General features: G+C 40.2%; 3 protein-coding genes across 4 annotated transcripts in view; 2 read left to right on the top strand and 1 right to left on the bottom strand.

The window, feature by feature from the left end:
- Positions 1-9,735, top strand: part of itga10 (integrin, alpha 10) — a 30,282-nt gene extending 20,547 nt beyond the window's left edge. For both annotated transcript variants that reach the window (XM_006804854.3, XM_087848224.1), the window contains 22 exons: positions 1,880-2,045; positions 3,255-3,328; positions 3,418-3,562; positions 4,142-4,290; positions 4,434-4,577; positions 4,715-4,921; positions 5,002-5,132; positions 5,335-5,501; positions 5,618-5,760; positions 5,843-5,953; positions 6,041-6,126; positions 6,208-6,349; positions 6,456-6,548; positions 6,667-6,743; positions 8,039-8,128; positions 8,220-8,304; positions 8,409-8,522; positions 8,593-8,697; positions 8,788-8,901; positions 8,986-9,081; positions 9,164-9,277; positions 9,379-9,735. In XM_006804854.3, the coding sequence (XP_006804917.1) occupies positions 1,880-2,045; positions 3,255-3,328; positions 3,418-3,562; positions 4,142-4,290; positions 4,434-4,577; positions 4,715-4,921; positions 5,002-5,132; positions 5,335-5,501; positions 5,618-5,760; positions 5,843-5,953; positions 6,041-6,126; positions 6,208-6,349; positions 6,456-6,548; positions 6,667-6,743; positions 8,039-8,128; positions 8,220-8,304; positions 8,409-8,522; positions 8,593-8,697; positions 8,788-8,901; positions 8,986-9,081; positions 9,164-9,277; positions 9,379-9,432 (2,607 nt within the window). In that variant the 3' untranslated portion in view covers positions 9,433-9,735. The remainder of the gene's footprint in view (positions 1-1,879; positions 2,046-3,254; positions 3,329-3,417; positions 3,563-4,141; positions 4,291-4,433; positions 4,578-4,714; positions 4,922-5,001; positions 5,133-5,334; positions 5,502-5,617; positions 5,761-5,842; positions 5,954-6,040; positions 6,127-6,207; positions 6,350-6,455; positions 6,549-6,666; positions 6,744-8,038; positions 8,129-8,219; positions 8,305-8,408; positions 8,523-8,592; positions 8,698-8,787; positions 8,902-8,985; positions 9,082-9,163; positions 9,278-9,378) is intronic.
- Positions 9,736-9,738: 3 nt separating this feature from the next.
- Positions 9,739-17,510, bottom strand: polr3c (polymerase (RNA) III (DNA directed) polypeptide C). Its single transcript, XM_006804856.3, has 13 exons — positions 17,325-17,510; positions 14,738-14,884; positions 13,563-13,827; positions 12,936-13,240; positions 12,691-12,795; positions 11,969-12,142; positions 11,809-11,860; positions 11,638-11,698; positions 11,392-11,542; positions 10,570-10,671; positions 10,399-10,448; positions 10,134-10,283; positions 9,739-10,038 (listed from the first exon to the last, which is right to left on the bottom strand). The coding sequence occupies exons 2-13, from the start codon at positions 14,882-14,884 to the stop codon at positions 9,957-9,959; spliced, it is 1,644 nt and encodes a 547-aa protein (XP_006804919.1). The 5' UTR covers positions 17,325-17,510; the 3' UTR covers positions 9,739-9,956.
- On the top strand, positions 17,446-23,876 carry rnf115a (ring finger protein 115a). Its single transcript, XM_006804855.3, has 9 exons — positions 17,446-17,629; positions 19,680-19,738; positions 19,978-20,032; positions 20,177-20,460; positions 20,610-20,678; positions 20,767-20,839; positions 20,915-21,008; positions 21,858-21,973; positions 22,628-23,876. The coding sequence occupies exons 1-9, from the start codon at positions 17,477-17,479 to the stop codon at positions 22,745-22,747; spliced, it is 1,023 nt and encodes a 340-aa protein (XP_006804918.1). The 5' UTR covers positions 17,446-17,476; the 3' UTR covers positions 22,748-23,876.
- The last annotated feature ends 61 nt before the right edge of the window (positions 23,877-23,937 follow it).

Here is a 23,937-nt window from a genome sequence, read left to right as displayed (position 1 = left end):
CAGTGAATATTCTCCCATTTCTCCTGAATCTGCTTCTTTTAATGTTTCGCTACAGGGAAACATCTAAGGAACTAATTTCACTCTGTTCATTAAGCAGTGGTGGGCCAAGATAGAAATGTTCTTCTAGCAGCTTTTAGTGGTATCAGAGCATGCAGATAAGTCTGTAGTGTTTCTGTGATTGTTAAAGGAAAATGTTAAATATTCTTTATAATAGTTTGAGCTATAATCACAGAAATCTGTTACTTTGAGATAATTATTATTTTCTTAACATGATAAGAAGCTGGATCTTCCACTTTATTTTACAACAAAATACTTTTTGTTCAACATTTTTTGATCCATGTTTTTCCTCTTATCCACACTCAGCCTGCATTGGCTCTTTGGCCCACCAAGGTGATTCGTTACTCAGCATAAGAAGCCCTGGTTTGGTCTGTTAGGACACCAGCAGTTCCCAGTTAGGACTAAATTCAAAGCACAACTGATTCTGGTGATACTGATGAATCTTGAAAGTTGTTTGGATTCATCATCCACAAAGCAAATGATGAATTATTTTCATTCAATAGTTTTGAATGAAAATAATTAATCAGCCAAACTAGTGGGCAAACTAACGCCACTCTGAAAATCCAGTAGCAGCTATTACAGCCACTGTTTCTCTGGATAACAGTTTTAACATAGACCATTTACCACACTTAAGGAAAGTGTGTGAATCATAGAGAAAAATGTCTCTTAAAAAAGTACAAAAGGTTTGAGAAGTACAGATGAAATTTTATTGTGTCTATGATACCAGAAACTCTTTGGCTCCAGAAATCACCTGGAGAAAGTAATAAAATATGCTGCAGAAACAAAACACTTTGTGAACCACAGTTTCATGGAGGGAATCAAACAGGTAGTGACAGATATTTAAGGTGCTGCTAGAGCAGACATTTTATACACAGTCACAGACTTAAATATTGAAAGAAACAAACAAAAAATGGCTGAAGCAAACGACAGTGAATGAGGTGGGTTTGGTGGTTTGAATGTTTGCCCAAAAAAGTCAAAGTGATGAGAGGTAATTATTGCTTATAACAGCAGCCATGTTTTCATGTTGCTCTCTGTGCTGCAGTCTGTGTGTGCGCGCAGTGAAAATGGCTCGCCAAGGGGGTCGGAGCTCTCAAAACAAGAGCAAAAAAAGCGCCCGGTCACTGAAAACTGTGTTTTATACATCAGTGCAGCCCAGAGGCTAAAGCATTTAGGCAGCACCGTATGTATGGAAGCTTGTAAAGTGGAAACAAACCAATCAGAAGAGTTACATTTACTTTACAGTTCGTCTTTCCCTGTTGCCCTTTTATGCCCTACTGCGAGAGCTCGCAGTATTTGGCAGTCTGCGTGGAATTTCTCAACTTCTACAAGTTCATAATGTACTTATTTATACGTAGGCTCGCCTTATGTTACACACTGCACCCCTGCCCTTTGAAAACAGAGGATTTCCTTAGTTTGCTTGGCAGCTAAAGTCACAGGGGGAGATCTTGGGTTTGGTTTCTCTTATGGAATTTTCTCATTTGTACTTCAGGCGTTAAGCCATAAGCCTTTGCCGCTGCAGTATGCCTGTGCTCCTCATTTACAAATCTCTGGTGGCTGCCTTTTTCTTCCATCTTATGCTTTCCACTCGATTCGTTGACTTTGGTATCACTTAATTATTGGTAAATGACACAGAAACTGGCACATCTCCAAACTCAGTCGATTTTAATGATAGTCACAGCAGAAACATGGATGAGCAATTGCTCTGATACCTGCTTGTATACATCAGAATTTCATCTGTGGTCTTTCATCAATATTTTGTTGAGCTTGTGTTATGTGCTCATTCATTTCCCATGTGGTCTTTTACCTTTCTGACTTTCTTCAGGTCCTGGGTCATTACATCCGGAGACAGCAAGACCCTGAAACTTTCATTAATGAGATCAAGTCCATCGCCAGCGACCCTGACGACAAATATTTTTTCAATGTTACGGACGAACCTGCGCTCAACGACATTGTTGATGCACTGGGAGATCGCATCTTCACTCTGGAAGGTGACAGTGCCTTTCAATCCACATGGTTTTTCAGCAGTTTACCTGCTGTGTTGTGCTGCATAAAATGTGCTATCTGTTGCTCACGAGCAAGAAAGACTGAATGGTTGCATAGTGCTGTGAAAAAGTCTTGAGTCCTCAGTGAGAGTGAGGACTTTCTTTTACATTTTCTTGTACATTTTTAAAGTGGTCTTGAGCAATAGTTCTTCAGGGTTTTCAAAGGTCTCTCAAAGTTTTTCTTTGGACATTGGCTGCTCTTTTTACTAATTTTCAGTTCGGCCCACGCACCTGAGGAAAGTTGTTTTGTTTGTGAAGCCAGTTAATAATGACATATGAATCATTCAAGCATAAAAAAGGTACCTGACTCAATGGATGAACCAGTGTTGTGTCTACACATAACAGACAAATACATAAAAATGTTTCCCCATTTCTTTGAATATACAGAAAAAAATATGCAGTGAGTTCTTAAAGGTTTTTAGGAAACTGGACATGTGTAGAGCAAAAGAAGCAGTGCAGGGGAACAGTTTCTGAAAGTCCAGACACAGGACAGGAGAGATCCACCTGATCCACTGAAGCCTCACCAGAAATCAGAAAGTTTTTCATCCAAATTGTCATCTATGTGTACAAAGCAGACCAGGTGACAATAAGCCTCTATAAAATAAAATGGAGGCCTTGAACTCCAACATTAGTGAAGCACTGTGGGCTCAATGTGCCAGAGAATAGAACAAAAGGCAGAAACATCCAAAGAAGAGCTCCGAATGTCCTTCAAGAAGCCTGGAGAACTATTCCTGAAGACTGCTTACAGAAAACTTGCCTATGAGAGTTCAGACTGTGTTAAAGAATAAATGTGGTGAAATTAAAGAAATGATAGCTGTCTATCTGTCTAATTGGCAAAGAAAACTACATAAGGAAAGAAATGTGTGGGGAGGATATACATGGGAGAACAAAGCAGTGAAAACTGAAAAAGGGCATGTTCAGCATGTTCAGCTGTCATAGTATTTGCGGGAAGATGATAGGAAGGACGATGAAAAGCGATGCCACCCTTCAATGTTCAGGGAAATCTGAGAGGAAGAGACAGGAGAAAAGGAAATGTCTGCCACCTCCAGTGTCTGTCTTCAGTGTGAGTGAGGATGCCAACGATGAGAAAGAGAGAGGAAAGGGAAGGGAGGAGATGGGCAAAGGAGCACGGAATGACTTGTTTTCCTCCTTTAGGCACGCTGGGTTACAACGAGAGCTCGTTCCACATGGAGATGTCTCAGATCGGCTTCTCCACGCACACTCTAGATGTAAGTCCAACTTTATTTAATTCTTTGTGAGCCAACAATTAGTTGAGTTTTATCTCTGCACATCATTCATTCCCTGCTCCATTCTTCAGGATGGCATTTTGTTTGGCATGGTGGGGGCCTATGACTGGGATGGGGGTGTGTTGAAAGAAGGGACCAATGGGCGAATTGTGCCATCCAGAGAGGCCTTTGAAAGCGAGTTTCCTCTGGAGCTCAAAAATCATGCTGCTTATTTAGGTAACCACACATCATACCACCAAACATGACACTGAATGCTTTATTTTTTGCACTTACTGTGTGTGGTATTGAATAAAAAATAGAAATTTTTTAAAAAAAAAACTATCTTCATTGATGAAACAATCATGTAATGGCTCACCATTACCCTGGTATTACAAATGCAGATGACCATATTAAACTATACTGGAGAGTGTGAGTCGTCCCCACTCTCCTAAAAAGAATGGCAAATATTGGTTTATAAAATATCAAATAACAACTTTTTTCAAACAAAGTAAACATTCCTGGTCTTTCCATTTAATATAAGATATAAAATTATTGCCAAAGTGAGAAGCTTGGACCTTTTTATGGCCTTCCTGTAGCTGATAATTCAGGTCACACTCTCAACTGCAATAAGTGAATGGAAATGGAGGACACATGACTGCAGAAATGTAGCTGTTTACCTAATATGAATATTTTATTCATATTGATTTTACTGGCATTGCAATGGATCGAAAACACGTTACAGCATTAATGTGACTCTTTAAGAGCCTTAGATTAGGTTTTCAGTGCTGAATGAGGTGTGTTCATATGCGTTTCCAGGTTACACGGTGACCTCTGTGATAATTGGTGACTGGAAGAGGGTGTATGTAGCTGGAGCTCCTCGATTCAAACACAAAGGCAAAGTCATTCTGTTTGAACTCAGCGATGAAGGCGATGTCAACATTGTGCAGGCGCTTAATGGAGAGCAGGTAAAGCCCTTGTTTGATTCTCCCTTCAGTTTGTTTTTGCTTTTAATATTTCAGCAGCAAACAGTAGGAGTCTGATTTCTCTGGGTTAAAGCAAGCGCTCCCCCTGCTGGCGGTAAGATGAAATAACATGTATCTGTGTTTAGATTGGCTCGTATTTCGGCAGTGAAGTGTGTGGGCTAGACATCGACCAGGATGGCATCACTGATGTCCTTCTGGTTGCTGCTCCAATGTACCTTGGGTCAGGAAACAAGGAGGCTGGACGAGTCTACATCTACACTCTCAATGGAGTAAGACCTTCATATCAGTTATTATGAAAACATTCCTGTCATATACAACAATGAGTGATATCCCTGTTTTACTCCTACATTGTCTCCTGTTACCATCCACTCATCTTTCTTTGTTTCCTCCTCTTTGTGTCTCGCAGGAGGACATTTTTGTATCCAATGGAACGCTGAAGTCAAACAATAAGTCCCAGGATGCCAGGTTTGGTTATGCACTGGCACCCACTCCAGATCTAAACCACGATGGCTTCACGGATCTGTTGGTGGGAGCCCCACTGGAGGATGAACACCGGGGGGCCATCTATGTTTATCACGGAGACGGTATTTATGTCATCCACAACTATAAACAGGTATCCCCCTTTTTACAACTGCAAGTTTTACTGGTGCATCTCAGAACTCAGACTAATTCCTGCCTCTCTCCTTATCACAGCGGATAGCTGCATCATCAGTTTCCCCCTCCCTGCAGTATTTTGGACGAAGTTTGAATGCTCAATTGGATTTGGATGGAGATGACCTAATAGACTTGGCAGTGGGAGCGCAGGGAAGTGCTGTACTGCTCAGGTGGGTAGGATGAAAAGTGTAACAGGCAGAAAGCAGTGCAAGCAGTGTTAGATAATGGAGCCACATAAAACATAACTTGTGTATCATCTATAAACAACAAGTTCCCACATTTAGAATCATAACAAAAATTTCTACTGGCTATTACAACTGTGCACATAAATGGATAAATACTGCTTTTTGAGACTGTCCCTTCTGTCTCTAGCTCTCGCAGCATCGTCCAGATCAATGTGAGTCTGTCCTTCCAGCCGCACTCCATTAATGTCATTCAGAAGACCTGCCAGAGAGGAGGCAGAGAATCCTCCTGTCTCAATGCCACCGCCTGCTTTACAGCCATGTCCCGCTCCCCAAGACCACGCAGCAACAGTTTTGGTTGACACATTTATATATTTATATATATTTTATACATATATGTATATATTTTATAAACCCTACATTAAGTAGCATATCCATGGAGTTTTTGCCTCAGTTGCATGATTTCTCTTCAGATCTGTGGGTGCGGGCCATGTTGGATGACAGGAAGTTGTCAGCACGGGCGCTGTTTGATGACAGCTCCCACCGACAGACCCAGCTGGCTGTCCGAGCCCAGACAGGGAAAACTCTGTGCTACAGACTTCCCTTCCATGTCTATGTGAGTGTCGGTACACACCTTCCATCTTTCATTCACACACAGCAGGATGGGAAAGTCACATTTTTTTCTGTCTTCAATGTAGGACACAGCAGATTACATTCGTCCTATCAGCTTCTCACTGTGGTTTAAGATCAACAACACAGAAAGTGGTCCCGTGCTGGATGAAGGGTGGCCGACTACTATCAACAAATCTGTGAGTGGCACAAAAATTAGCGCTATATATCCTTGTTGTTGTCCGCATTCGTTCAACATGCTGCTCCTGCCTCCCATACCTGTCCAGATCCCATTTTTTAAAGACTGTGGTGAGGATGATGTGTGTACAACTGACCTGGTGCTACAGGCACACACGGACATCTCTGGGACAAGGTACAGAACTGAGATATTCTGGTGTTCCCTCGCTTCCCTTTTTTTTGGTCTCAGTGAGTTTTCATTGTGTTTCCTCCACAGACAAAAGCCTTATGTGATTCGCAGCCCTCGTAGGCGTCTGGCAGTGGAGGTGCAGCTTCAGAACAGACTGGAAAACGCCTACAACACCAGCCTGACGCTGCACTACTCACACAACCTCCACTTCTCCAGCCTTAGCATCAGGGTAAATACAGCACATGTACTGCTATTACATGAGGGACCATGTAACCATAAACATCTATCTACATGCACAGATCCTCTCTTTCTTCGTGTCTTTTCTTTCATTGTAGGAGGTTGCCCACTTCAAGATCGAGTGCACAGCTCTTAGCGCCAACAGCCACTCATGCAATGTCAGTTATCCAGTATTTCGCTCCCAGTCAAAGGTACGTTCGTGCTGAGGAAATAGCTCCATCAATCACTCAACTCAGCCCACACATACTTCTCTTCCTCCAGGTTAGATGTGGCACTTCAGCAAGTTGCTGCTCTCTTTTTTGTTTGCAGGTTAACTTCCTGTTGGAGTTTGAATTCAGCTGTACATCTTTGCTCAATCAAGTGAAAATGAAGCTCTATGCATCCAGGTAGCTGTCTGCAAAGTAGCATGCATGCACACATGTTGAGATGCTGGAGTATTTACAGATGAGGACAATATTTGAAAAAAATATTTAAAAACTGACTGTTTTTTTTAATTGAGCCATTGCACCAATCAGTGCTGTTCAGTGATGTGCTTTAACTTTGTAATGGTCAAAACTTGTAAAATTAAAGGTTATCTTTCAATTTGCACACAATATAAAACCTACAGCAAAGGTTTGAGCTGTCACTTGAGAAAACAGCATGCGACAAACAAAATACCTCAGTTTAGACTTGAGAAAAAAAATTATTGGTGCGCACAAGTGAGAAGTATCATCACAAAATTCAAATAGAGCCAAACAGTACAGAACAGAAAAGACTGGCAGAGGTAGGAAGTGAAAAATTTCAAATACTCTGGAAAGAAAACTAGTGAGAGATGTGTCAAAAAAAAAAAACAGAACAACTGCCAAGAGACTATTGAATGACTTAGCCAAGTCAAGATATGTAATCTCAAAGAAGACAGTCAACGCCACCCTGGGCAGGAATGGACTGCAACATACCACAAAAAACGCCACTTCTACATAAGAGACAGCTTCAAGCCAGACAAAAGTATGCTAAGAACAACCTGCAGAAATATTTTATACTGGGATAAACTGGAGTAATATAGAATAAAGCTGGAATTTTATGTGTACTGAAAGTACGTCCTGTGGTCAGTTAAGACGAAAACCAGAGTTCTTTGGCCACAGAGATGCAGCTTGTGTTTGGAGAAAGAAGGACGAAGCGTACAACCCAACAAACATCGTCCCCACAGTGAAACAGGTGGTGGGTGTATTATGCTGTTGGGATGCTTCAGTGTGCCTGAAACTGAGAACCTCATCAAAGTGGAAAGCATCCATTGATTGGATCCCACTGTAAATCTGTGGGGTGAACTAAAGACCAAGGTCCATGCCAGAGGACATCAAATGTTTAGAGATTGGGCAAAGAAGAATGTGCTGGGATTGTTCAGGAGATGCATGCGAGACTGACTCCAGCTTGTTTTTCAGCAAAAAAACTGGTATTTTTGTGAAATAATTTTATCTATGTGTGCAAAGTAAAATATTGTAAGCATTCAAAATAAAAGTAAGATGTTTGGAAAAACCGTGTAAAAAAATCCTTACTCTGTGTAACAGCACTTGGGAAACACTTAAAAAAAGAAAATTTAATAATAATTCTGTCTTCATCTGTTTGCATCCACGTTTTGAGATGCTGGAGTATTTAGGAGACATTTAAACTGAGACGCTTTCGTAACCCTTCTTTTGTCTTACAGTGACAGTGTGGAGAGACAAGACACTTTGGGGGACAACAGTGTTCAGCTCCAGACTTTTGTTCAGTATGAACCAGACCTTTTTGTTAGCAGGTGTGTTTGTACAGCATCGATCTAGTTAAGCTTAACTCATGAACTGGTTTATCTCTGCATTTATGTGCTGTTCTTTTCCCTGTTTTTGCAGTGAATCTAATTTGAACCGCTATGAGGTCCATCCTACTCGGACAATGTCGGAAGCAATTGGACCAGAATTCTACACACATCTCAGGGTAAATGTATATTCTCTATATAGGTCCCAATAAAAACTTATAATTATAATCACAGTAAGAAAAATAAGACAAGGCAAACGTTTTAGCTTTGTTTGTGTTTATAGCTGCAGAATCTCGGCTGTTACTCTGTGAGTAATCTGGAGCTGCGTCTGCATCTGCCCTCTGTGGCTGCAGGTGACAGAGTCTTCATGACTGTCACCGATGTCTTCTCAATAAACGTGAGTACTGCTTCTGTGTATTCTTATCATGCTTTAAGATCGTACCTGACATATGTAAATTACCCCATAGGTCACGGTGAACTGCAGCGTGCTCAGTGATGCAGCACAGCTGAAGGCCAGACAGGGAGATGTGCGCCCCCTTCATCCTGAAGACATGATACAGGATGACATGTTGGTAAGGGCCTAAATTGCCACAGAGCTGCTGGTGAACACTGCAAAAGCAAAGATGTTAATATGGCTCATCTTTACATGTTTTCGTGTGTAGAACTGCAGCAGGTCATGGTGCACAGAGGTTGTGTGTCAAGTCAAGCAGCTGCCGAGAGGAAAGGACGCCATCATTCGGGTCAGCCGCAGAGTTCATGATGATTTTTTCAGACATGTGAGTAACAAAACATACGCAGATTTTTAAATTCTGCTCCTGTGACACAAACATTGGTCATAATCTGTGTGCCTCTTCCTCTAGGCCAAATATAAGTCAGTGAAGATAATAGGCGTCTATCGACTCACAGCTCAGGAGACTAACCTCATTACTTTGAGCGCAGGAACAGTCTGGAGGGAGGTAAGACCCAAGAGAATCCTGAGCAGCACAATATGCATAAAATTAATTTCCTCTAATCTCTCCCTTCATCTCTTTTCCTTAGACTGTGCTGGAAGTGCTGAAAGGCCGAGCTATTCCCATCTCGCTCTGGATTCTGATTGGTAGCATCATAGGGGGTTTGCTGCTGCTGGCCCTCATTATTTTCATACTGTGGAAGGTATTTGGAACTGAAATTTCACATCAGATTCCTTCAAGAAAATATCAGAAAGTAGTAAATATGTCTCAATTTCTTGTTTTCTGTTTGCTTGTTTTTATCAGCTTGGATTCTTCACACGCAAACAGAGAGAAGAGGATGAAAACCATGAGGACTGAGCAAATCCTTTGCTGCCAAGAACACACTCATCTGCAATGAAGACTGTCAGATGAGTAGAGCCCACCTCCTGCCAGACACAAAGATAGTCCCGAGATGGGCCTTCAGGACCAAAGAGTATTGGGGAGGGGGTTCAACAGTAATGCGCTACCCACTGTTTCAAGGGTCAGGGGCACTTATGTAAATAATCTTTTTCTAATTTTAAAGAAATGCAAAGTGTATTAAACCACAGTCCTTCTATTTAACTTGCAGACATTTTTATGGTTTTATATTTCAGTCACTTGATTCTTCAGTTTTTGTTTGTTCTTTAATTAAAACAGTTAAAGACAAATTCTTGGTCTTTATTTATTCACTGCTGATGTAAATGTAATAACAAAAAGAAAAAGCAAAAAAAAAACTGATTTTATTTCAGTCCAAACAGAAACATCTGAGCTATAAACTATAAAACAGTCATACTTGACACGCACGCAGAAATCATACACAAAAATTAACTGCATGGATGAAATATAAAACTCCAAAGTATAAGTCATGAAGATGCATTGGTTGAGTTGATGTAGGACTCTAGAAGAAAGATGGTTTCATCTACTTGGTTTTCTGCAGAATCTAACCTAAAGGAGAAAAAGACAGTGAAAAAAGGACTTGATTAAACCACCGAAGAGCCTTGTCGCCTTTAGAAAAGAGAATTTTTGTTTTGTCTTCCTACTTATTGATGTGAAGCCTTAAGGTATCCAGCTGTTGCTTTTCAGGAGCAGTGATCATCTCCTCGACTTCAGTTAGCTGCTCGGGCTCGGCCCCGCTGACCTGCAGAGATGCCAAGATGGCTTCGATTCGCTGAGATTTCTCCAGCAAACGCCTGTAAACCAAAAACCATCAACCCATTTCTTTGTGGCAACGTGCGTGCCAGACGAAAGATTTTATCTGCCTTGCACTGAGATGCATCAAAATATATCACTAATGAAAAGACTCACTTGCTCTCTTTGGTCTCAAAGAGGCGTCGCTCTACGAGGTTGGCTACGGTCTGCAGAAGAAAAGTATTTAGAGATAATGTTACCGAAGGCAAATACCAGAATGAAAGAGAATTAGCTGTCTTCTTCTGTTCAGAACTCTAAAGGCTACATTTAATGAGTTTACTGTTTTACCTTGTAGCAGCTCTGGAGCAGCATTCTTGCAGTCGGGAGTTGATTAACAGTGTAAAGATAGAAGGTGCGAGAGGGAGCGTAGTCAGGAGTCTTTGGGATTTCCTGAAACACAAGGGGGCAGATTGCATGCCTGTCACACTTACATGTTTCAGATCATCAAATAGATTTTAATATTAGACAGAAATAAGCTGAGTAAATACAAAATGCAGTTCTAAAGAAACACCTATATATTACATATCACTTGAACAGAAGCTGTCTCACAAAGTGAAATAGGCTGAAAGATGTCAAAAAGCAAAGCATCACGATCTAAAGACACAGCTGAGAAACAAAGTCATTGACTTCAATCATTCTGGAAAAGGTTACAAGCCACTTCTAAGGCTTTGGGACTCCAGCGAATCACAGTGAGCGCCATTGAGAGAGATCCAAGAACAAAACACCTGCTGACCAAAAAGAGCACAAACCTTGACTAACATTTGACAAGAAAACATATTGATTATCCAAGACTCACTCAGTTTATGCAGTAGCTTGTGCAAAGGCTTAGTCAAAGTCCAGACTTAAATCCAACTGAGATGCTTCTTCATGACCTTAAACTGGCTGTTCGTACTGGAAAAACCTCAAATTTGAATGAATTAAAATATTTCTGTAAAGAACATTGGGCCTCCACAGTGAGGAGGCCCAATGTTGAAAGACTCATTGGCAATTATTGCAAATGGCTGATTGCAGTTCTTGCTGCCAACAGTGGCACAACCAGTTATGTGGAGTTTGCATGTGTGGGTTCTCTCTGCGTACACCGAAACAACTAACAGTCCATCATCCGCATACCTGTAGCTGGACCAGGTTCTGTGATAGCAGTGTGTACAGCATGTCTTTAGCCTCTTTGGCTGGAATCATAGCAAAATCCTCCACCTGCTTCTGCTCCAGGTGACGTTTTCTTAGCAACAGACGAAAGATGCGAGCCGACCGGGAGCCAAACCTGATGTCAGATTAAGAGTGACTTCAGTAACACGAAGCTGGTGATAATAGGACACTCACAGCTATATATATTATTTAACATACACACTGGCTTACCTCTCCTGTACTACAGACTCGAGTGTGGCCCGTGCCAGATTGGCCAGTGCTCTGTGCAGATCTGAGAGAGGAGCTTAGAAAAGCAACCGTGATTCCTGAATTAAATCATATCAACCAGTGTGCTGCTTCATAGGAAAATGCTCAGGACCTTTTAAATCTGAAAAAGGATACTGACAACAAACATCCCTCCTCCGCTTTCACCAGCCTTCCCCACAAACTCCATCTTAAAAAAGAGGAGGAAAAGAAGATAGAGACATTATGTTTTTTGTTTATTTAAAAACAAACAAACAAAAAAGATCAGAAAACATAATATGGTGTTTGCAGATCATACCGGGTCATCCACCAGCAGAGTGAGGTACTGGTCTAAGATGGGTCTGAGGATGTTGTAGCTGGGTGGGAGGGACCTGAAGATCTCATTGGCTGAGAGGGGCTTTGTACAGGTGGCCATGGGCGAGGTTGTAACCTCACTCATCCTCAGCATGGTCCTCACTATTTCACTGCTAGTCTGCATATTGAGGATTAAGAAGATAATTAGTCATTAAATTCTTAATCAATCACAATAATAAACCATTCTAGTATATGCACATATACTATACTAAATATCCATTTATAATGACTATAACATGCTCTTTCACAATAAGAGCAGGCTCATATCATCGCTACTCATAATGACATAATGACTTCTTCATTAATTGAATTAATGACATAACAGTGGCATCCATATTTTCTTATGAATGACTAAGCTTCGCACTAAGGACTCTCAGGTCTGGAGGTTCCTGCCTGAACTACTAATGCCTGCATAACCAGCAGTAGCTTTAAATGTATGATCAAAATGTACCTTTTATTAATAAACTATTTCTCTCTACTGTGTTTTTTGTAGACATTTGTTATATTTCTAATGTTGTAGCATATTTTGTTTTTCCTTTGTAAACCACATTTTTAAAAGGTGTTGTGTACATAAATGAACAATAATAATCAACAAAATAATCTTCATAACGCAAGAAAGTAAATGAGTGTCCTTAAATTAAAAATGATAATACTTTTTCCCATCACCTGGTCCAGCTTGTTGGCGACAGCACTGATGATGGTCTGATCTCTAAAGTGGAGATGGAACCGTTCAAAATTCACCTGCCAGTAAATCCCCTCGTCACCATGTGTCTGAGCCGAATGAAGCAGAGCATATGAGAGGCAAACAGAGAAATAAAAGGTCACATGAATGATAAGTGGGAAGGTAGATATAATGGATGGAGGACATTGCAAATTTGTTAAAGTAACCAAAAAGGTTAAAAAAAACTAACCTCTGGATCCATTTTGGCCCTTTTTGCGCTTCTTTGCTCCTCTCCATCCTCACTGGCGAGCTGGCGTTTGCCCCGCCCTATGAGTGTCACACTAGGTACCTTATAGCATTCTGGGAAGCTCTCTGGTGTGGGTGGGGCAGTGTTAACGGGAGCAGCCGGAGTACCAGGAGCGGCAGGAGTCTCACTTGGAGCAGAACTGTCTTTATTTCCCACTCTTGGCAATGGAGGGCAGCGCTGAAGAAAATGGGTCTCCACCAGTTTGGAAAAAGTCGAGGACACTTCACTGTAATCCATGGTGAGGCCCTCTGCAGCAACAACAGAGAAAAAGTGGTGTTACCAAGTCATATTTAATTCCCTTTTCACACAGCTAAATTACAAAGACAGTGCAAGTACTAGAGTCTCTAACAAAGGTCCAACATTAATAAAGTTCTAGTTCACTCATAGGCCTCCAAGTTTTTTGGGAGATATTCATTTGAAACCTTAATTGCTAATCCTGACATTTTTTTTCCACATAAACATTTAAACACTGCCTGTAGCAAATGGCATGTCCATCTACTAGACCAAAATCCAGCTGTCAAAACATCCACTGATAGAAGTGTGTGTTCTTTGCTTGATGCCAACACTGACCTGCCATGTTCTGCGTGAGGCGGTCTGCCACCGTCTTAACGGTGCTGCTCATCGTCGTGTGGCCTCTCTGTAGTAACTCCTCTATGATCAGCTCTCCTGTGTCACCATACAGGGTTTTTGCAGTGTAGATGTATCGTGGGTAGCGAAGAATCCTAAGGATTCGGTCACAGCTGGCGTGATACTCTGTGGGGCTCCCGGGTCCTTTGCGGCCTGAACTGAACGTAGAGGCACCGTGTTGCACGAGGACACACAGAGACTTCTTCACCTGGATTTGGAAATAAATAAATGAAAGAAGAAAAAAAGTTTATCGCTTCCTTTGATATTTTATATAACTGACAACGGTCAGGTAAAGACAGAATTCAATGCGATTCAAGTTTCACTAATACAGAGAACAACAACAAAAAAAGACATTTTCCTTATTTTCATTGTCTGGTTTCCTAGCTTAGATGTTGTTGTTTCTAGATCCACATTTCTTTTGAGAAAGGTAAAATTGACAAAACTTGACTGGAGATTAATAAGAGTGTAAAATATGTGACCAATGGCAGGCTAATACCTATAATCCACATCCAGCGAGTTAGACTATGCACCACAAAGCATGAAGGTCTCTGCAGAAGAACTGCAGCTTAACCATTTTTAAAAAAATCTATTCTAATTAATAAGGTAAAAGTAGGATTTAATGAGGTAACTCCAAATTATGTGCACTTTCCTGCCTTTTTTCCAGTGTATTATGCTCAGAAAACTACATCTTTGCTTCTGTTCGTTATGCAAAGCTCCATTCAACTTAATTACCATATGCCCTTAAATGCTACTTTGTACTGTTCCCTTATTCACATTGGTTGCCACAGCGGGTAGCTCCAAATGTATGATTTGGCTGATTTTGATGCCACCTTCCTGACACAATCTAAGGGGATTTATTTCTCCTCCTGGGGTCAAACCAAGCCACTTCCACTTGTTAGACAACTGTGTAACCCCTACACTATGGAGCCATCTATCATATCTAATTAGCTTTTTATAAAATAATAATTCTAACAAATAAAAATGTAAGACGACAGAATTTTCAGATAAATGGCCATAAAGCCCTAGCTGTTGGAACACAGTGTTATATAAATAAATACAATAAATATAAACTCAACAAGCTTAACAAGCCGAGGCCGAGATGGTGTAGTACTCCTTACCAAGTCCACTGAGAGGCCAGTTTCATGAATGATGGTTCTTAAATTTTGTGCTCCACATTTGAGCAGGTGTGTTCCCACTTTCTCAACCACCTCTCCAAAGTGCTCCCGCAGCAAAAGACCACACAGGCGCACTTCTTGGGCTGTCATCTGCACAAACAAAAGAACAGGAACACACAGGTGATGAAAGGTCTAAAATCTAGTATAGCTGTAAGTAACAACTTATATCAGTACAAAAACAGTATTCCAGTATTCCTCTATATTCCTTTAATATAGTGTTATTTTTCTTAACACCTGGATGTAATAAACCTGAAATTAGAATCATATCAGGATACAAGAGATCTGTAATTTAAGGTTAAATAAGTTGCCCCCTGCAAAAACCAAACCAAACTCTTATCTCTGTAAAGACTAAGACATTTCTACAGAGAAGTAAATGCTTTTTATGGAGTGTGTGAAATATATTTTTATTATGACGGAGGTGGACTGCTGTTGCTATGTGCAAATCACTGGTTGCTATGTGTTCATATATGAAGATGTACATAAAACCCCATAATAATTTGTGTCCCCTTACTAGAAGGTGCAAACAATATATGGTTTCTATCTACAAGCACACAAAGAAATATAATTGAAAAGGGGAGAATTAAAAAAGGAATGCTAAAATAAGCAATGTAGGATGTGTCTCTAACAGTGGACTTCTCACATGCTTGAATCACATGCATCACTTGTTCTATACTAACTTCAGACTCAGAGACTCTGAAGCACAACAGAAACTGAAAACCCTTTTTTAACAACAAAAACAACAAATAACAACAAAAAAATGATTAGGAATCAACAAAGACTTGGATCTATAAGCAAAATCTGTGTCACTGCCATTTGCAAAATCTTACCATACTCATCCCTAGTACAGATCAGTAGGCAAAATCCTGAAGCAGCTAACTTCAAACAAACAATAGCATCTTACTCATTAATAATGATAATGTTATTAATAATGGGAACCGTATGACCTAAAAATACTCATGATAAGGCCTGAAGCCTTATCAACAAATTGGAGGTCCATTTCCTGGTAATTGTATGAAATTCATCAGCAGCATTAAGACCAACATGGGCAGCAAATACAGCATAAAAACTACAACATCTGATTTATAGTTAATAATAAATCATTTTAAGCCAACGTTAGCACCATCACCTCACATCAAGCAGGTCCTGGGATTGAATCTACTGGCCAGCTTGGGATTTGAAACAGCTGGGGACTTGAAACACTGTGGGTTCGCTCTGGGTACTCCAGCTTGCTCTCACAGTCCAAAAATTTTGTTCACATTGTAAAACTGATTTAAAATATATTACCTAGCTTAGTTTGCCAACAGCATGAACAGACCAAACAATACTTACAGCATTGGCATGTAATAGTGATAATAAAACGCTTGACTTTTTGTACAGTTGTAGCTAAATTAACAATGACAACTCCACAGTTTCTCCCTCCCCTCTGGCTGAAGTCCACATATCTTGCTTGACACACAATACTTTCTTTCCAAACTCACAGCAGTAATCTCACTCAGTCTTTATAACATTAGTTACCTCTGTATATCTCTCACACTCAATAGTACCACCATCCAGGTTGCGTCATCCATCGACATCTTTAACTCCCTTCTCAAGTCCATCCAGAAATTCAATTTCTTACAACATGCCTGTACTTCAGGAGTTTCACTGGCTCACAGTTAAATATCCTATTGATTACAGAACATCACTCTGCAGTATCCCTCTGAAATTCTGCACATCAACACACTCATCCACAATCCCAGATTTTCTTCTTCTCTCCATCTCATCGCCATTTTCGCCTGTTTGACTACCATGAGGTCTAGAGGCTTCATTTGCTCTGTTCCACGCCTCTGGACTTGCATCCGACCAGAAATCCACAACACTGACTCTCTTCATTTTTAAATCTCGTCTCAAAACTGGCATATGCACTCTGACTGTCTTCCACCTATTATATTAAACCTCTGCTCTTACTGATTTTATATATTGTTTTATTGACTTGATCGATATTTTCTTATTTTTATATTGTTTTTCAATTCTTCAGCGTAAAGTAACCTTGGTTGTTTTGAAAGGCGCCTAATATCACGTATTACTGTTATTATTACCGACTGTCTCTCCACACCTCCCTACACTCGTGTTTCCAAGTGTAACTGATTTGTCACAAAAAGAGCTGGCACACAACATGAACACAAAACAATTAATGTTTTATTTTTCAGATTATGTCGAGATATTTCGATAGCAACCACATTATTTTTGGTAGTTACAATCTGACAACAGAACTGGTCTTATCTAGGCTAAAAGTTGTACTGCACATTACTGAACAGAAACAACAAGTTTCCACTTAGATTTAAGCCACTGCAGACCTCAGTTATATTTAAACCACTGTTAATGAATTTCTAAGCAACTGTGTAAATGACACATTGTGCAGAAGCATCTTTGTCGAGTACAGAAAAGAGTTTTGTCTAACCCCAAGTTAACCCTGTGACCCACGCTAAGCTAACTGAAGCTAACATTTGCAGCTGACCATTTCAGCCATTCTTTAACACTTTAAACAAACCTTTTGAGCTGAGAAGTTTCTGAACACACGCTGCTTTTATTCTCCGTCACCCGCACTGAACACTTCACGTGAGGCTTCTTGACGTCAACACACGAACACTTTTCCTTCCGCTCCTCGGTGAGCTGGGACTCCAGCCAGCGGCGCCGCGGTGCATGCTGGGCTGGAGGTGGACGGCTGCCTTCGGTTTGTGGAGGACCGACGTCAGTGTTTGTGCTGCTCTGGGGAAGATGGCGGAGGCTGCGGCTGTTCCCCCGCATCGGTTTTTCTGTCACTGTTGTAAAGGTGAAGTAAACCCCAAACTCCCGGTAAGCAGGAGGCTTTTCTTGTTTATCTGTCAGACTCTTTTAAAATACGTCCGGCTGACAGCTCTGCCTCACCGCTAACGGCCATTTGTTCCGCTTGCTTTCTCGCTACAGCTAAGCACCAGCTAGCCTGTTAGCAGTTAGCGACGTCTGCTGTTGTTAACTCACTAAAATAAACTCCAGCTACGAGCTCCGTCAAAGGAAAGGGGTGGGGGAAAAACTGACATTAAAAGCAAATATCGACAGGTTTTGTTAGACTTTCCTAGACGTTTCTGTCAAAGCAGTGTACTCGAAGCTCTGCTTTGACAGTTCGGGGATGTTGTGTTTTTCCTCAAAACAACAAGGACTTGTCGAAAACATTTGCGTTACTGCTGCCTTTGTTCAGTGCTTCACACTAAACTTTAGTTGCCTGACAACTGGTTAGTTTTTAATTTCCGATAAAAACGCAGTGTTGACAGGACGAGTTAGGGGATTTTTGGAAACATAGTTAAACATGTCGTATTCAGTTTCAGTTTTGAAGTTAAAAGTAGAAGCTAAACTCTGGACTCAGAGCTGACCTAAATCGTGACATACTTACCAACTTTAACGTGTTTGAAACATGTTATCCACGTCTTAAATAGTATGGCGTGTGTTTGTATTCAGTGTGTTACAAGTGTATTAAATACAACAACCTAAAATTAACCTACTCCAATACAAGGTTATGGTCAGCTGTAGCTTTCTCACAGTTCTCAGTGGCACTGTTTACTACTGTGGTGTTTTGTAGGTGAAATTTCAGATTCCCCCCAATAAAAAAATAAAAATAAATAATTGCTGATTCTCATAGTCCTTTAAGAAAGTATTTTTTGTTTGGACAAAAATAATCGTATACTGTGGACAAAGTCTGCCCTGTTTAAAAAAAAAAAAATTACAATATTCACAAGGAACTGTTGACTGGTTTTATATCACCACTAGAGTCACATTAATCTTTTAATTTTATGATCCAGATGAGGGTAATTCCACTCCTCCTTGTCACTGACTCTAAAGTGTCCCAGGCACAGTCAGTCCTATGGCATGTCTTCATTGAGCTAAGTGACTCCAACACCTAAGATTGTCGACCTGTGCTACTACAGTACAGCCCAGGCACCAGTCCTCTTTCATCTGTCCGTTTTATACAACAGACTGGATAATCTGTGAGGTTGTCCAATTTGACACTCAACTGATACAAACTGTTTTGCTTACGGCAAAGTTTCTTAACACGTTTTAACCACAAAATTCATTTTAGATCCCCAAATTTCTCTATGCTGTGCGAATATGAGTTTTAAAATTGTCATGTGAACTTAAGCATGGTATAAGCATAATACAAAAGGCTGGTATTTTTGTGACCTACTTTTAATACACATATGCTGTTCAACAAGGGTATCGCTTTAATCTTTCATAACCCTATCTGTATATTAAATGACCCCGCTTCTATCCTGTTTTCATGTTTTATAAGTCTGTGCTTTTAGTGTACAACTGCACCAGCTGCACAAATAAACTGGTAGCAGTGTTTTCCTCATTCTGTTACACAGGTTTTCTATCACGCCTCTCTTTAGGTGTGGTTGGCAGACCAGCTCTACCTACTTGGTTGCATTCACAAAATACAGGCCGTCACACTTCTTACTGATATTATCTGGCTGTACTTCTTTGTGTGCCATATTAGACCGCAAAATGTCTTTACGTGCTGTAATTATTTTGTGGAATGGATGCTGATTTGACAGTGATAGAATATTACCTTTTGTCACATCTCATTTTCACACATGCAAAGTGGTGTATAGTTAACCAACACAAACAAATACTCGGTTGATAGTGTAATTGAGTAATTGAATTTTAATGTAAAAATTCCAGGTATTTATTGATTCCTGATTTTTTTTTTCTGTGAGAATTGATATAATTGAGAATAGAATATTTAAATTACTGGATAGTTTATGTAGTATGAATAGTTTGAATAGTATGGTCTTGGAAATTTTTTTTAAAAAATTAAAAAATGAATTTTTCCTCTTTTATTTGACTCTTACATGGCTCAATCTATTTCTAGGAGTACATCTGTCCGAGATGTGACTCGGGTTTCATTGAGGAAGTAACAGAAGACTCCAGGTAAGAGGTTTTTGTATTATCGTCACTATCCATTTCACTTCTCTAGACAGCATATGATGTCTACACACACACAGGCTTTAGCTGGAACAAGAGCAGGGACATGTACTGAAGAACGCTGATGTTGCACTGTTGTAACTTGTAGGCTCACTCTGCAGTTTTGTTCCAGGCTTACACTACAGCTGAACAGTGCATGTTGCTAATAATGAGTCTTTTGTCCCCTTGTGCGCTGTTTCCCTCAGTCTCCTAGAGGTCGGCGCCAATGGGCTAGATGACACAGCCACACAGTTTGCAGAGGTATGACATGATCTGAAAGATTTGGGGAGTTGAGGAAGGAATACGGGATAAAGAGGTTTAATTAACATGATTGTATGTTTTACTTTACTTAATCTTTTCCTTTTCTTCTGTTACTGTTCTTTTCTTTATTATTATTTCATCAAGCTATGGCACCTCTTGTTAGTCGAGCGGCCATTTACAAGAGACATTGACAGCCCAGACTCAGAACCTAGGCTCCCTGGTGGGCGCCTGGGGAGTTTCAGTGACCTAGGAGGGTTAGGAGGGGGACCAATTGGGGGATCTGTCCCAGCAGGCCTAGGAGGATCTATGGGGGGCCTACTAGGAGCTGGGGAACACTGGGGACCAGGACGCCCCCCTCGTCTGAGCAGCCAGAGGAGATACCGGTCTAGAGGCAGCAGTAGGCCAGACCGCTCGCCCGCTGTGGAAGGGTGAGTAACACACTAGTTCATCATTTTTCCTGGCTCTATTCTCTGCCTTGAATACTCCCACTTATAATGACAGTGCTATTTATGCTTTCCCCCGAACCGATCTTATTTTTGGTAATGACATTAACTGCTGTACATTTTCTGTTTGTCAGAATTGTACAACAATTTCTTGCTGGTCTTTTTGCCAACTCTGGAATCCCTGGCTCCCCTCCCCTGTCATGGTAATATGACATTATAGAGCAACAAGGTGTTACTACAATTTAAAATAACATTATTATTATTAAAAAGGTCTATTTGTTTTTCCTTCAGGACAGGGATGCTGCACTCTAACCCTGGGGATTATGCATGGGGGCAGGGAGGATTAGATGCTGTGATAACACAGGTAAACAAACTATAAAATAGTTTACAAAATTTGTGTTCTTCTCATGTATTTACATATGTGTCCGTGTCTGTGTAGTTACTAGGTCAGCTGGAGAACACAGGACCACCGCCAGCAGAGAAGGAGAAGATCTCTTCACTCCCAACTGTCAATATTTCTCAGGAACAAGCCGGTCAGTCACCTCTGATTATCTTTTTTCCTTCACTGTCCCCCGATGTTTCTTTATTCTGTCCTTGAAATACAAATTGCAGTTTTGCCATTGCTCGAGTTGTCAGGTCAAACCCCTATTTATTACTACTACTACTAAGTTTGTGTTTTAAATAGTGGTCGCACCTCTATTCATACCTCTTGAAGTCAGTGTGTTGTATGCTGTCCGCTTACAAAATAATCAGTAATGCATTCCAAAAAAATGTTAAACCAAGTATTACTTTGCTTTAGTTGTGTATGCGCACTCATTGACATGTTTCCATATAATGATGTTTTATTTTTACTTGTTTTCACCTTTGAAAAAAAAATAGCTAAGGACAAAGTGTCCATTTTGTTGATACATAGTTGTTTCAAAATCTTCACAGCACTTAAATGTCTTGTATACACTTGCTGCCTGTTAGAAGGAGCTTCTGAAACTGTGCCTGTTAGGGACGAAATGCCCAGTAGCCTTGACAATATATATATTTTTGCTTCCTGGTCTTTCACCTCCCCAATTTTCTTTCCTCTTTTGGCTCTGTTCTTCTTGACTTCCTCTTCTTGGTATGCTGTCCTATTTTACCACTCAGCTGTAACTGTGTGACTAGTTATGCTGTCCAGTTGCTGCAGGACTGTTGATAGCTGACTTTTAGGCATAGATGAATTTTCGGGTGCATTCTCAGGACTTTGTGTTATTCTCTGCTGAGAAGTGTAATGTATATCTCCTCAAGAAACGTAGCTGTACCACTTTGTAAACATGTGTGAAGCTGTCTCAAACAAAAATGACAAGGGTGTTGATGTCAGGAAAAGATTTAAAAACACATATCCTCTTCAATAGATTGCTGTATGGAATGCCCTGTATGCAAAGAGGACTTTAGAGTTGGAGAGCCCGTCAGACAGCTACCCTGTAACCACTTCTTTCACTCAGACTGTATAGTACCGTGGCTGGAAATGGTGAGTCACATCAAAAACGTTAAATATTTATTAAATATAACCATACCAGAGACCATACATGACATTGAGGATTCTATGTGTTATTTATTCACTTTGCATTTGAGAGCATTCAGATCTACAGGAACCTCAAATATGTGATTTGATTATCTGAGTCATGATGGAAATGCCATGTAGGTGGGACCTGAGTAACACTTAGCTTAAATTGATGATAATGGAGTGGAACTGATGAAGTGTTGTGTTTTAATGCCACTTCTGTATGCTGAATAATGCTTCCCGATAGTTTATTTATTGCAATGATACAGTCAGTGTTTTTATTATTGCATGGTGCTTTTAGTATGTTATCCTCCTCTGTGAATGTGTTATTTTGAAAATCTGCCTGGAATTTGCATGGGACAAAAGGTTAAAAAAAAATTACAAATCTGAAAATTTGTTTGCATTCATGATATTAGCAGTTGGGAAGCTGTGGATAGCACATAATTGGCTGAGCAGATTAAAAATTTTTTTAAAATGAGTCACAATCAAAGACAAAGAGCAGACTGACGTCATTTAAAACAGGCCCGGAATTATGTTCCACTTATTAAAACTCTTCTCAGACACTTGTAAGAAAACTGTACTTAGCAACTGTTTTCTGCATTTTATTCTGTGGCCGTGCAGCATGACACATGTCCAGTGTGTAGGAAGAGTTTGAACGGAGAAGACAGCAGCAGCCAGCCCCCATCAGAGTCCCCCTCGCTCTCCACGGACCCTCGCACACAGGAGAGATGGTCCTTCTGAGACACCCACCTGTCGCATCCCTTTAGTTCTCCTCGCCTACATCAAGCAGACAAAATGCTTCTCATTTCCCTCTGTTCATCTCCGTTGCAGTCATAATCATCTCTGTCTGAGTTTTTGTATTTTTACTTTTTATTATAATGCCTTTCTCCTCACCTGTGTACCAATGCAGACGTCTTAAGAGTCAGTTAAGTTCTGATTTATCTTTTTTTTTTATTGCCTAATAACAAACCAACCTAGATTGTTTATCAAGCCCATAGCCTCTGTACTTTGAACCCTCCAGGAAACTGCTTTCAAATCTTTTCTTTAAATATACTGCTGCAATAGACTATGGTGGAGAAATACCAGACTTCTTCATGCTTTTCCCTCTTTATTCATCTTAAGATTACCTAAATCCTGCAACTGAGCCCTGTAAGCATATGAAAAGACTGTAGGTGATTTTTTTTCACTCTACGCATGCACAGAGGCAACCCATAACAGCATGAACACCTTTATCCCTGAAATAAATGCTGTTTATGAAGGGTCTCTATAATGTTCTTTGTTGAGATTGTGTCAGGAAGATGTCGAGTGACTGTTGATATGTTAGTGTTTAATTGGATTGGACTGTAAAGGTGTTTATGTTTTTGTGTGCACACTCTGCAGTGTTTCAGGAGCACGACAGAGTCTTGTATAGGAATCATGTGGAGTTGCTGCTGTAAAATGGTCACAAACAGGTCGGACTAACTTCAGAGGAAAGTAAGGGATTCAAGACACCTTTCAGAACTCTTCTAAATCAGAAGTAAACAAAACAATTACCCATAGTACCAGCAAGGGAATAAAAATAAATCCTCAGAGCTTGGCCCCATATACAATGCTTCATATTTCAACATGCTCCTCCTGGTGTGTATAATATAAACAGCTGGCATCCCTCTGTCATTTTATTCCTGTTTACGACTGTCTTTTGTTTCACATTTTTATCACTTTTTGATGTAAATAATTTTAGTCCAACAACTTAAAATTTGCAAAGAAATAAACATGAGAATGGAGGCCCAAATGTGAAATACCTGGTAATGAAACTGTATATTATATATATGAAAAAAAATGTCTACGATAAACTGTCTATGATGTATTAATAAACTGGAAAAAAAAGTTATTGTTTCATTTTCATTGCTCACAATCCATGTAATAGTTGTTTCTCTTTGCCTTGAAAGATA

Source organism: Neolamprologus brichardi, chromosome 11 (genome assembly GCF_056152115.1).
Source record: "Neolamprologus brichardi isolate AB-2024 chromosome 11, ASM5615211v1, whole genome shotgun sequence".
Classification (NCBI taxonomy): domain Eukaryota; kingdom Metazoa; phylum Chordata; class Actinopteri; order Cichliformes; family Cichlidae; genus Neolamprologus; species Neolamprologus brichardi.
This window is presented reverse-complemented; position numbering and strand designations above follow the sequence as displayed.